The 13,353-nt window shown below is 42.0% G+C and overlaps 1 protein-coding gene across 3 annotated transcripts in view; it reads left to right on the forward strand.

Moving 5' to 3' along the window:
- csf1rb (colony stimulating factor 1 receptor, b) overlaps positions 1-13,353 on the forward strand; it is a 43,347-nt gene that overhangs the window by 17,096 nt on the left and 12,898 nt on the right. For all 3 annotated transcript variants that reach the window (XM_066645980.1, XM_066645981.1, XM_066645982.1), the window contains exons 9-17: positions 871-995; positions 1,959-2,085; positions 2,411-2,515; positions 3,526-3,636; positions 4,345-4,513; positions 4,799-4,842; positions 5,327-5,433; positions 5,622-5,744; positions 6,600-6,711. In XM_066645980.1, the coding sequence (XP_066502077.1) occupies positions 871-995; positions 1,959-2,085; positions 2,411-2,515; positions 3,526-3,636; positions 4,345-4,513; positions 4,799-4,842; positions 5,327-5,433; positions 5,622-5,744; positions 6,600-6,711 (1,023 nt within the window). The remainder of the gene's footprint in view (positions 1-870; positions 996-1,958; positions 2,086-2,410; positions 2,516-3,525; positions 3,637-4,344; positions 4,514-4,798; positions 4,843-5,326; positions 5,434-5,621; positions 5,745-6,599; positions 6,712-13,353) is intronic.

The following is a 13,353-nucleotide window of genomic DNA, read 5'->3' on the forward strand; positions in this document are numbered from 1 at the left end:
AGTCACTCACAGACTCATACAGTCAGTCACACAGTCACCCAGTAACACACACTCAAAATCTCACCCAGTCACTCATACACTCCCTCACACACTCACCCAGTAACTCACACAGTCACTCAGAAACTCACTTAGTCACTCACACACTCACCCAGTCACACAAACACACTCACCCAGTAACTCACACACTCATACATTCACTCACACATTCACCCAGTCCTTCACACACTCACCCAGTAAATCACACACTCACTCAGTAACTCACACGTAAACTCAGTCACTCCCTCACTAACCCCATAACTCAACCACTGACCCAGTCACTCACACACTCACCCAGTAACTCACACATTCACCAAGTCACTCACACACTCACCCAGTAACTCACCCACTCACTCAGTTGCTCACCCACTCACCAAGTCACTCTGACACTCACCCAGTAACTCATACACTCACCCAGTAACTCACACTCACCCAGTCACACACACACTCACCCAGTAACTCATACATTCACCCAGTCATTCACACACTCACCCAGTAACTCACTCAGTAATTCACACACTCACCCAGGAACTCATACAAGCACCTATTCACTCACACACTCACCTATTCACTTACCCAGTCACGCACACATTCATGCAGTCACTCACACACTCGTCAAGTCACTCACACATTCACACACTCACTCACCCAGTCACTCACACAATCACCCAGTCACACACATACTCACTCAGTCACTCACACACTCAGAAAGTCACTCAAACACTCTTTCACACAGTCACCCTGTCACTCACACACTCACTCAATCTCTCACACACTGTACAAACATGTGGAATTCCATGATTTTCCTCTGTGTGTGTGTTTGTGTGCGTTCAGATGTTCAGAACAGCATGTCTGGAGTTGAGAGTCCAGAGTATTTCCGGTTGGTGTTTGGCGGGTTGACGGTGATCATCGCTCTGCTGCTGCTGCTCCTCGGAGTCTGTGTCTTTAAATGGAAACAGGTATGTTTCTGTGTAATCGCTTCAGTGTCCAAAAGTCTGTCCATTGGTTGCTATGGTTTTTTAGATGGTTCCCAAGTTGGTGACAGCACCAACAGTCTTTTTAGACCCTGGGAGTGCTTTACAATTTTTGGGCCTCTACCTCCAGCATTGGTCAGTATCCACCTGGACAGTGCTGGAACAAGGCAGTTATAAAGCTGCTATGGTATTCCAAGTGTTTGCTAGGTTGAGGCTAGGTGCTTGTTGTAGTATGTCAGGTGGATACTAGGGTGTTGCTAAGTGGTTTCTAAGTGGGTGCTATGGTATCCCAGGTGGTTGCTAGGTTAAGGCCAAGTGGATGCAATGGATTCCCAGGGGGCTTCAAGAGTGTTGCTAGGTTGTTCCTATAGTATCCCATGTGTTTGCTAGGGTGACGATAGGTGGTTGTTATATTATCCCAGGTGGTTGTCTGGAACAGAGGTGGTTGGTATGAAAATTCATGTGGTTGCTAGTGTGTTGCTAGTTGGATGCTATGGTATCCCAGGTGGTTCTTAGGGTGATGCTAGAGGTGGTTGCTATGGAATTCCAAGTAGTTACTAGGGTGTTGCTAGATGGTTGCTAGCATGAAATAAAGAGTTTGGTATGGTATCCAACGTGGTAGACAGGGTGATCCTTAGTGGTTACTATGGTCTCCAGCAAGGGTGAAGGTAGGTGGGTGCTATGGAATCTAGGTGGTTGATAATGATGATGGTAGGTGGTTGCTATGGTATCCAAGTGGTTGCTAGGGTGATGGTAGGTGGGTGCTTTGGTATCAAGATGGTTGCTAGGGTGGTGGTAGTTGATTGATGTGGTAACCAGGTGGTTGCCAGGGTGATCCTTGCTGATTGCTATGGTATCCAAGTGATTGCTAGGGTGATGGTAGGTGGTTGCTATGGTATCTAGGTGGTTTCTGGCCATGTATCTAAGGAGTTGTTTATTTCTTGGCAGAAGCCCAGGTACGAGATCAGGTGGAAGATCATCGAGGCCAATGACGGGAACAACTACACTTATATTGACGCCAACCAGCTTCCATACAACAGCAAGTGGGAGTTTCCTCGAGATAAACTCACCTTTGGTAAAGCTCACTCTGTGTAGAACTAATTTATATAGAACCCATAGTATTCATACACCCACATATCTAGGACCTACACTACCCAAATTCCCACTTATCACATATATTTACCTTTATCTAAAACCTACTGTATTCACACTCATCTAGAACCTCTAGGATGTTCTTCACATGGCTCCACTAGAGTAAACTGAGCTGTGATTGGTCGGTTCCTCTGTCTCAAATGTGTCAGGGGATACAACACAGAGGCAGCATTTCTGATTGGTCAATCTGAGAGCTGAAGGCTCTGCCTGGAGTTCTGTTGAGGTGTTAATGTGGTTCTCCACTGTAGGTGAGGTTCTGGGAGCTGGAGCCTTTGGGAAGGTGGTGGAGGCGACAGCGCTGGGGCTGGAGAAGCACCGGCCGGTCTCTCATGTGGCAGTGAAGATGCTGAAATGTGAGTGAAAGACTTTAAGATGAGGTTCGAGGTTCAGTGAATGTAGCTGCTCTCAGGAAATTCCACCAGATCTTCACAGGAATGTTCTAACGTCTAGTGTAAACCAACAGGAGCACAAACCCCATTTCCATGATTTTATAGTTTTTTGTAAATATAGGTGCCAAAGCCTAGTGAGCTGTTGACACACAGCATTTTACGCCATAGTGAGTGCACTCCAGACACCTGGGCTCTCCCAATTCTCAGACACCTTAAATACACTGAAATACCTTAATCTGAATTTTAAGGCAGCATCAAACTGTTCCTCAATGTGAAGGCAATCCCATAATGCACTGCAAGTACAAACCTCATCTATTTTCCTCTTCTTCCCAAGCAAATATAATTAAAATCATGATAAAATCACGAAGTGCAGAATCTTCTACTAGTCGCTGAGGGAAGTAAACACCATTCACATGCAGTGGGCGGGAAGAAGCCATGACATCATTGCTCTTTAAATACAGTGGCTCAGTAATCTGCCTAATGAGGACAGAAGACAGTAGAACCATGTTCTGTGGTCAGAGGATTGTTGGTAAAAGTGAAAAGGGTGATCCAGACTGTTCTCAGAGACAGGTGCAAAAGCCGCAACTCTCATTATTGGGCGAGGGGGGAGGGGACGTGACCTATGTCTGTGTGAATTTCTCCTGAGGTGGAGGTTTATATTGAGAATTATATAATAATATTGAAAATCGTAGGCTGCCTTCGAGGTGACATCTTTTTCGGGAAGTCCATGGTTGTTTCAGCAGAACGGCGCGTGTGCAGGACTGTATTCAGGTGTTCAGAGACAACTTTGGAAATATTTACTTTGAGCTTTTCTTGTTAAATAAATCTTCAAGTGAATTAATGTTTAGGGAAATGGGGTTTTGTTGATTAATACACTGCAGATGTTCTGTTGTAGGGAACAGTTTATTTTCCTCTTTTAGATGTTTCTTGGATTTTTATTTATGTTGAATTTGACCTGTGACCTTGGACTCCAGCAAGTGCCCACTCCGAGGAGAAGGAGGCTCTGATGTCAGAGCTGAAAATCTTGAGTCACCTCGGATCTCACACCAATGTCGTCAACCTGCTGGGGGCCTGCACACAGGGAGGTCAGAGCACTAGCATTAGCATTAGCCACTGTCCAGTTCAATAACTTACATACAATATTTATATTTATAGTTTCTGTATAAATGTTTTTTTTTATTAAAATATGTATAACTTATTTCATCGTATTAACTAGTCTATTTAACAGTCTTTATACAATACACATAAAATGAATATCAACATGGTGAGATTTTCATTTGTGTTTACAGTCATTAGCATTAGCCATTGACCAATTCCCTCCACTGACTCTTCTTCATGTTCTGAAACAGCCATATACTCTGAAACACCTAGCTGTTTTAGAGATTCTGAATTAAAGCTATTTTAAGCCTGACCGCCCCTTGTGGGTGACCCGCTCTGTGGAGAATAAGTTGGTTACACTTTTATAGAAAACAGTGCAGAAATAATATTTACAAATAAGCAAATGAAGTGTATAAATAAGTATTAAAGGATTATTGTGTAACACACAAAATTAATACAGAATTCAAACCTTTTCCACCCTTTCATCATGTTACATTGACTATGTTGTTGTGAAATCACAATTTTAAAAATCTCATTTTATTCAACAAAAATGAAACTAAAAACAAAGAAGTGTGAAAGGGGCGAGAGAATGTGTGCAGCATAAAAACAATTGACTGCACCTTTAAATATAAAAGAGTGAACATTAGAGAACCCTGCTGTTTCTTTGAGGGTAATGTTCTCAGCTCTGGTTCTAGGTCCGGTTCTCCTAATAACAGAGTACTGCAGTCAAGGAGATCTGCTGAACTTCCTGCGAAGAAGAGCAGAACCATTTCTCAACTCGTTTCTACAGGAACAAGGGGGCTATAACCTCTATAAGAACCTTCCAGAACCACAGAACCACATCAAACGATACAACAATGAGAGGTAGAACCTTAAATCTGATTAAGAACATTACAGTAGCACCATGGAAACCCACAGTTTACACACTGGTACTGCGGTGTAATTACACAGTGAGAAGAGTGGTGTACATCATATAACACCTTAATAACACATTAAACATACATTTATAAAGCACTGTTAGAACAGGATATGCTGTGTTTGTGCTAGAGACTCTAACAGAACATAACTCTTCCAGTGTTTTTGTTGTCTTTGTTGTTGCTGTTTTCTATGTTGTTGTTGTTGTTTTAAAGTTTGTGTGTCCTCTCTCAGTTATCAGGACATGTCAAGACACAGAGATAAACACTGTCCACAGGGTGAGGCCACAGCTCTTCTCTGTTTATCATCATCAGCACGTTAAAGAGTCCACACCATTCATTTCTGGATCAGGTTTCCCCCAGAGGCCTTCTCTTTATCCTAAAGAATAAAACAAATATTTAAAAATGGTTACATACTCACTTCTGATTGGCTGCACTTAATTTAAAAACAGACCGTGGTGAAATGCTCTTAATGACCAGCAGGAATAACTGCTAAATGCTGAATGGGCCGGACTACATTGCTGTAGTCTGAGTGGGTGGGGCTACATTGCTGTAGACTGAGTTGGGTGGGGCTACACTCAGTCTGAGTGGGCGAGGCTATGCTGTTGTGACCTGAATGGGTGGGGCTAAAATCTCTTGTCTTGTGTTTGAGTCTGGATTGTAAATGACTTTTGCTATGGTATGGGCTCTTTAATGTACAGCTAATTTGCATATGCATATTCATATGTAATGGAGCACTAATTTACATACGTGTGTATTATAGGGTGGTGCGGCGGAGTTCCAGAGACCCTCACCACGCTAGACTTGGATGATTTAATCCGATTTTCCACTCACGTGGCTCAGGGAATGCACTTTCTCTCCTCCAAAAACGTAAACACCACAGCTGATCTATTGATTAATCTGATTAATAAGTGATCAATAATCCCTCCCTCTCCAGTTGCTGCAGCCCAAACACACCTCAGTGCTGCGCTCTGTTCTGCCTGTTCTGAGCTGCAGGGTGCAGTGATAAAGAGCTGAGAGTATTTACTGTGTGTGTGTGTTTCTTTGTTTGTGTGCAGTGTATCCACAGAGACGTGGCAGCGCGTAATGTTCTGGTGAATGAACAGTTCGTGGCTAAGATCTGTGACTTCGGCCTGGCGCGGGACATTGTGAACGACTCCAGCTATGTGGTCAGGGGAAATGTACGTTTTGAACCAGCTCCTGTTTATTTCCACTGAGGGTTCATTTACAGCTTCATTAACACACAACACATACAGTAACATCCATTATCAATACTTATCACCGGGAATAATAATGTAGTAATGAAGGAGCATCACTCTCACTCAGGGAAAGTTAGAATCGGGGACGACATGTTACTGCATTAAATTCAGCGGTTACGTTCCTGTCAAACGGCCAAAAAAACTGGATGATACAATGTCAGTGTACAAGAAAAACACAATGCTTTGCTTAGTTTAAAATGTATTTAAAATTATTTACAAGTTTTTATATACAACAAGCCATCCCTCCAGGGGTAAGCTAGGCCAGAATAACAAACTGAAGGCTCTTACTCCACCCAGTATCTAGCTAACCTAAACAAACCAAACATCAAACAAAGGACAGGCAACTGACCTAAGCCCCTAAATTAAAAAAAAAAGGACCCCAAAGAAAATGGCACTTACCCTCCTTCTAAACCAAGACACTATTTACACACTGTACATCCACAGTATATCAAACCTGAGGCAAACACACAGAACTCTATACACTACTATACAATAGTCAGCACACAACTAACAAAACCATTTAGCCCAAACATAGGATCTCTCTCCTCCTGTCTATGCTCTGCTCTCTCTCTCTTCTTTTTTGCCTCCCTTTTAGTAACTTCCTAGATGGCAGCTTTCAGGTTCAGGGACAGCACCACCTAGGGACATGGAGGTATAGACAGACAGGCAGACACAGGAAACACAGGCAGGGCAAGAAACATATAGGCACAGTTGTAACACCAGCATTGATTCAAAACAGAGACTGATAATTAATTAATCTGGGATTGCTTAATCCAGGCTCGCCTGCCCGTGAAATGGATGTCTCCTGAGAGCATCTTTGAGTGCGTCTACACCGTGCAGAGCGACGTGTGGTCATACGGAATCCTACTCTGGGAGATCTTTTCACTGGGTGAGGCTAATCCCCTATTAACTCATCCCCAACACAAACACTCATCCCCTATTAATTCACCCTCAACACAAACACTCATCCCCTATTAATTCACCCTCAACACAAACACTCATCCCCTATTAACTCACCCCCAACACAAACACTTATCCCCTATTTACTCATCCCCAACACAAACACTCATTCCCTATTAACTCACTCTCAACACAAACATTTACCCCTTGTTACTGTTGCCACTTTAATGTTAACAAAAATGACTTGTTTTGTCACTTCCGCTGGGATTTGGTTGGGCATGGAAAAAAAAAAAAAAAAAAGAAGGGAAGAAGGAAAAAGGGTGCAGCTGGCTCCATTAGGCACAGGGGAGAGATGTTCTCGTGAAGGTTATAATATATATAATTAAGAAAAGTAATGTTTAAGAAGATTTCTTTTCCCAGCATGCAGCCAATGAGGTATTTGTACAGTTTGTATTTTTGTTTTATATTATTTTATATTATTTGTCATCACGTATGCTAACATGGTGGTTTTTTATGTTTAATACTGTGTATTATTAGTTTTCACGGTTTGATATTAAGAAGAAGACTTCAGTAAACCCGTTAAAGAAAACCACTTGTGTCTGACCGTGCTTCGGGGAGGGAACAACAGTGAAAACTCGGACTGTCCATCGACTCGAGTGGCCGATACAGTAAGACGATAGCTAGCAAGCTAATCTCAACGCGGTCGCGACGGAGCAGCGAGCGTTTATCCGTACAGGCAGATGAGTGAAAGTCGTGCACATATACGTGGTTGAAGGCGTAAACACACGAACTGTATAAGCAACATGAAAAAGGGCCATTAATTACTTGTACACTGATGAGAGTAGGCTAAGAAGAGGGCTCTATAAGAGTTACTTGAAGGATTCATGTGAATGCTTGAAAACTGTGGATGATGAATGCAACTTATTGGCTAAGTTAAGGTGAACTAAATCTTGCCATGAAGGTTGCTATAAGCTTAGTTTAAAGATTTAAGTCAAAGGGTGAAATTTCCCACTGTGTTTAAGGTTCCAATGTAAAGTGTGTTTTGATAACAAGTGAAGGCTATCTGCTATTTTGGTTAAGAATATGTGTATGAAGGGGACAGATGCTTATTTACATTTCTGAGGTGAAATCTGAGTTTTAAGATATTGATCATTTTTGCTAATGATAATTTCTGTTAAACTGATATACACATTCAAGAAACACAAATACATGAAGAAATATTCATTTTTGCTTGAATTAGTTATTAGAGCTTATGACATTATTTTCTGAGCAAACATATTCACTTATAAGACATTCACAGTTATAAGAGATACTTGCACATTGAGAGCTAGTAATTCACACAGGGATTTATTCACACTTCAGATTTATTTTCATTTCACGTTCAGGCATTCCATTAAAGGTAATTTTTTGATAATGGCAGAGTCAAGCATGTCCACACCCAAGGTAAAGGACAATGTTAGGTATAGTGAAAATAAAGACCTTTCAGAAGATCAAATGGAAGAAGATGCTGATGTGCCACAAGAGAAGGAGCAGCAAGATGAAGTGCCACATCCAAAACGTGGTGAATGAATTCGCAAACTAACAGAGAACGGCAAAGAAATGCAAGATAACAAAATCAAGGCACTTCAGCAGCGATTCAATTACATCTATCAAAAATGGCGAATACAAGCCAAATTCGCCAAGAATCAATTGTCACAGTCCTTAGAGCCCTTATCTGAAAATCTTCTGAACGACATCATGGGTGATGTCAAATGCCTATGTGCTGACCTCCAGTGCACACTACATGGCATCATAGCTCCAGACCAAGACACACGCCGCAAGGTAGACCAGTGTGTAGAGTTTTCAAGCTTCATTGTATCCAGAGCATTTTTCCACCTGAGTGGAAACGTTTCAGAAGGAGGACAAGAAGACTGGCCAGATTCAAGCGCTCTTTGGAACTCAAGCAAGAGTGAATTCACTTCCGTCACTTCTATCCCAAAAGCCTCAGAGCATTCAAGCAAGTCTTCTGTAAAACGGCAAGAAGCTGCCGCTGATGCTGCTGCAAGCCAAGCTGTTCTAAAAGTCTTACAAGAACAAGAAAGAGAACAACTGGAAATACAGCATCTAGAGGCAGAAGCAAAAAGGAGGCTTGTTGCCCAGGAGGCAGCTGCCATGAAGTGTCGGCTAGAACAAGAAGCCGAAGAGATGAAGAGGAGAATAAAGAGAGAAGAAGAGGAAGCTGGGCTGAAAGCTAAATTTGAAGAAGAGCACAACGCTCTACAAAGGACTTTGGAGAAAAAACGGAGAAGGATACAGCATTTGGAGATAGTGAAGGAACTAAATGCTGCACGGGCAAGAATGCAAGCGTATGATCAAGAATTGGATGGAAATGAAGGACATCCTAACCCAAGGGACATCCTAACTCATGAGTTGGGCCCCACAAAGCATTTACCCCTGCCTATGTTTCCTGCCCCTCAAGCTGTAATAACCTCCACAAATTAAAGCACACCTGAGCTGGTCAAGGTCTTGACAGATACCTTAAGTGCTAACAGAATCCCAGTTCCTGAACCATCCGTATTTAATGGGGATCCGCTGAAGTACAGTGATTGGAAGCTCTCCTTTAAAACAGTTATTGATCAAAAAATATTCAAGACAAAGAGAAGATATACTACCTTCGTAGATATGTATGTGGTCAAGCTAAGATTGCACTTGAAGGACACTTTCTGCTTGGAACTGAATCTGCTTATGCTTCAGCATGGGAGATCTTGGAGGAGATATGAAAATCCATTCACAGTTGCAAAGGCATACAGAGACAAACTCCAAACATGGCCAAAGATTGGTCCAAAAGACAGCTTTGATCTCAGAGAGTTTGTCGACTTTCTCCACAGTTGTGAGGCTGCCATGGTCCACATTAAGGCAATGGAGATTTTAAATGACTGTAATGAAAACTGAAAAATTACCAGATTGGCTTATTGCAAGATGGAGTAGGAAAGTCCTTGAAATTGAAGAAAAAAACAATGAATTCCCCTCCTTTAGTCAGTTTGTTGAATTCCTCACAAGAGAAGCAAAAATTGCCTGTAACCCAGTGACATCGTTGCAGTCATTAAAGCAAAGTGAACCTGATAAGCTAAAGACATATAGACATCAAAACATCAAAGCAAAGACACTGACAACAAGTTCTAATGAAGAGACTTGGAAAACATGCACTTTCTGCAAGATGAATGGGCGGCACCCTACTTGTTTGCATGAAGACAAAGACAAGGAAAAACAAAGACAACCACAAGTTAAACGAAATCCAAGTCAAGAATAGTCAAGTTCAAGTCAAGAAAAGAATAAAGAAAGGCTTCAAGAAATGCAACTCAAGGACACGACCATAGTTGCTACTTCAAACAGAGTAATCCTCGAAGAAGCCAATACACAGACATTTGCAATACTTCCTGTCTGGCTGTCATCAGTCAAGCAGCTAGCACAAGAGGTACTGGTATGTGCTCTGTTGGACACTTAAAGTGATACAACCTTTGTTTTGAGAGAAGTAGCTGATGCTCTAGAAACTGATAAAGAACAAGTCAAGTTGAAGCTCTCTACTATGACCTCAAGAACTACAGTAATAAGCTCTCAACCAATGAAAGACCTACAAGTCCGCGGCTTTTACTCCAATAAGAAGATCTCTTTACCACCAGCCTACACACGTGACTTTATTCCAGTCAACCGAACTCACATCCCAACTAGTGAAACTGCCAAAGCCTGGCCCCATCTAGAACATCTCCAAGAAGATGTGGCGCCTTTACAAGACTGTGAAGTGGGTCTGCTCATAGGGTACAATTGCTCTCAAGCCTTGTTCCCACGAGAAGTTGTCTTTGGCAAAGAAAATGAGCCCTACGCACAGTGCACAGATTTGGGGTGGAGTATAGTTGGCTATAGAAATCCCTTTGTAAACTATGGAGATGCCATTGGGATCATCGTATAGTCATCGTATAGTAGTAAGGCAAGTGGCTCCACATACTGCACCCTGTATCAATCTAAAAACAGAAGTGCATTATGTGAACAGATACAAAATCATAGAAATTACTCCCTCAGACACCTTAAAAGTTTTCGAATCAGACTTCACAGAAAGAGTTGGAGAAGAAGATTCTGTGTCCCAAGATGATCTCAAGTTTCTGTCAAAGATAAGAGAAAACATCAAGCAGAAGGGCGATGGTCATTATGAAATGCCATTACCGTTCAAAGAGGAAAGACCAAAACTACCAAACAATTGTGTGCAATACATCATCTAAATTGTCTTGAAAGGAGACTAAGGAAGAACGAAACATACTTCAAAGATTATGTGAATTTTATGGATGACATAATCTCACGTGGTGATGCAGAGAAAGTCCCCAAGCAAGAAATAAATAACAGTCCTGTATGGTATATTCCACACCATGGAGTTTACCATCCGCAGAAACCAGGGAAAATTTGGGTAGTATTCGACTGTTCTGCCAAGTTTCAAGAAACTTCTCTCAATGACCATCTGCTTACCGGGCCCGATCTGACAAACACATTGGTGGGAGTCCTGTGCAGAATCCGAAAAGGAATTATCGCTGTGACTTGTGACATTGAAAAGAAGGTTTCACCAGTTTCACGTTAAAAGGGAAGACCAGGATTACTTACGATTCCTATGGTGGGAATACGGCAATCTGGAAACCTCACCCTCAACCTACAGAATGAAAGTCCACATGTTTGGAGCAGCTTCGTCACCTGGCTGCGCCAACTTTGGCCTGAAACATTTGGCAGCTCCACAAGTTAAGGCTCCACAAGTTCGTCTCCAATAGCAGGAATGTGATGGCATCCATCACAGAAGAAGAACGTGGCACTGTCAAGGATCAAGATATGACCTTGAGCCTACCTCATATGGAGAGAGCGCTTGGCGTAGAGTGATGCATCACCTCTGATTTGTTCAAGTTCAGAGTGCAAGTGAAGATCAATCCACTCACAAGAAAAGGCGTACTCTCTACAATTGCCTCTGTGTATGATCCATTAGGATTCATGGCACCTTTCGTACTTCTTGGAAAGCAAGTTCTCCAACAAATGTGTAAAGAAAAAATTGGCTGGGACAATGAACTTCCAGAAAGACTAAGACCTCAGTGGGAGTCCTGGATTAGAGACCTTCCAAAACTGTCTGAAATGGAGATTAAAAGATGCTACTTACCCTCAACTTTCCACGACGTCAAGCGATATGAGCTTCATCATTTTTCTGATGCAAGCTTCTAAGGATACGGTGAATGTAGTTACATGCAAGTTATTAGTGAGTCCAACAAAGTCCATTGCTCTCTTGTGATGGGGAAATCAAGAGTTACACCAACCAAAGTGACAACAATACCAAGACTGGAGCTCACTGCAGCAGTAGTGGCAGTTCGAACCAGTGACATGCAGTGACGCAACGAATTAGAAATTCAAGATTTGCAAGAATACTTTTGGACGGATTCCACGGTTGTTCTCAGCTACATAAATAATCATGTTAGAAGGTTTCAAGTGTTCGTGGCAAATCGAATCCAAAGAATCAAGGCAAGCACGAAGCCTGAACAATGGGCTTATGTTGCATCTGAGGAAAATCCGGCAGATTACACCTCTCGTGGATTAACAGCAGAACAACTTACGACCTCCACTTGGTTTACTGGACCAAAGTTTCTCTGGCAAGGGGAATTGCCTGACAGAGAACGGAAGGTGGGAGAAGTTAAAGATGATGAACCTGAACTTCGCAAAAATCATGTCTTCAGCACCAAATCAAAGGAGAACAGATCATAATAGGACCGCCTTAAGAAGTTTTCTGACTGGTCTAGAGTATTTCAAGCAGTGGCCAGATTAAAACGACTAGTTAAAGAACACAAAGGTGAAAAACAAAAAACCAATGAAAGTACGAGCTTAGAAGAAAGGAAAGAAGCAGTAATTGCTACTGTCAAGTTAGTTCAGGAAGAAGAATTTCCAAATGAGATAAAGAGCTTGAAGGCAAACAAGGTTATTTCCAAATCCAAGAACAGTAAGCTGTACAAGTTAAGTCCATTTTTAGACAAAGAAGGGATCCTGAGAGTAGGGGGGCGTCTAAGTCAAGCTTCTTTACATCCACATGTGAAGCATCCAGCAATAATTCCAAAGGGTAATCACATATCCAGCTTACTTGTCAAGCACTTCCACGAGCAAGTATATCATCAAGGACGTGGAATGACAGTGTCAGTGAACTGCGAGCTAATGGATGGTGGATACTAGGATGCAGCAGTGTAGTATCATCGCACATATTCAAATGTGTCAAGTGCAGAAAGTACAGAAGACGTACTGAAGACCAGAAAATGGGCAACTTACCTAAAGACAGAATGGAAACAACTCCTCCGTTCACATACATCGGTATAGACTGCTTTGGTCCTATACATGTAAAAGCAGGAAGAAAAGATGTTAAAAGATACGGACTTTTACTTACCTGTCTGTGTTCACGAGCTATACACATTGAGATGCTTGATGATATGACAACAGATGCATTCATCAATGTCCTAAGAGCATTCATTGCCATAAGAGGTAATGTTCGTCAGCTTAGAAGTGACCAAGGAACCAATTTCATTGGTGCAAGACTTGAATTTGCAGAACTCATGCAAGGAATGGATGAAGAAAAGGTGAAGGCTTTAGG

Source organism: Hoplias malabaricus, chromosome 15 (assembly GCF_029633855.1).
Source record: "Hoplias malabaricus isolate fHopMal1 chromosome 15, fHopMal1.hap1, whole genome shotgun sequence".
Classification (NCBI taxonomy): domain Eukaryota; kingdom Metazoa; phylum Chordata; class Actinopteri; order Characiformes; family Erythrinidae; genus Hoplias; species Hoplias malabaricus.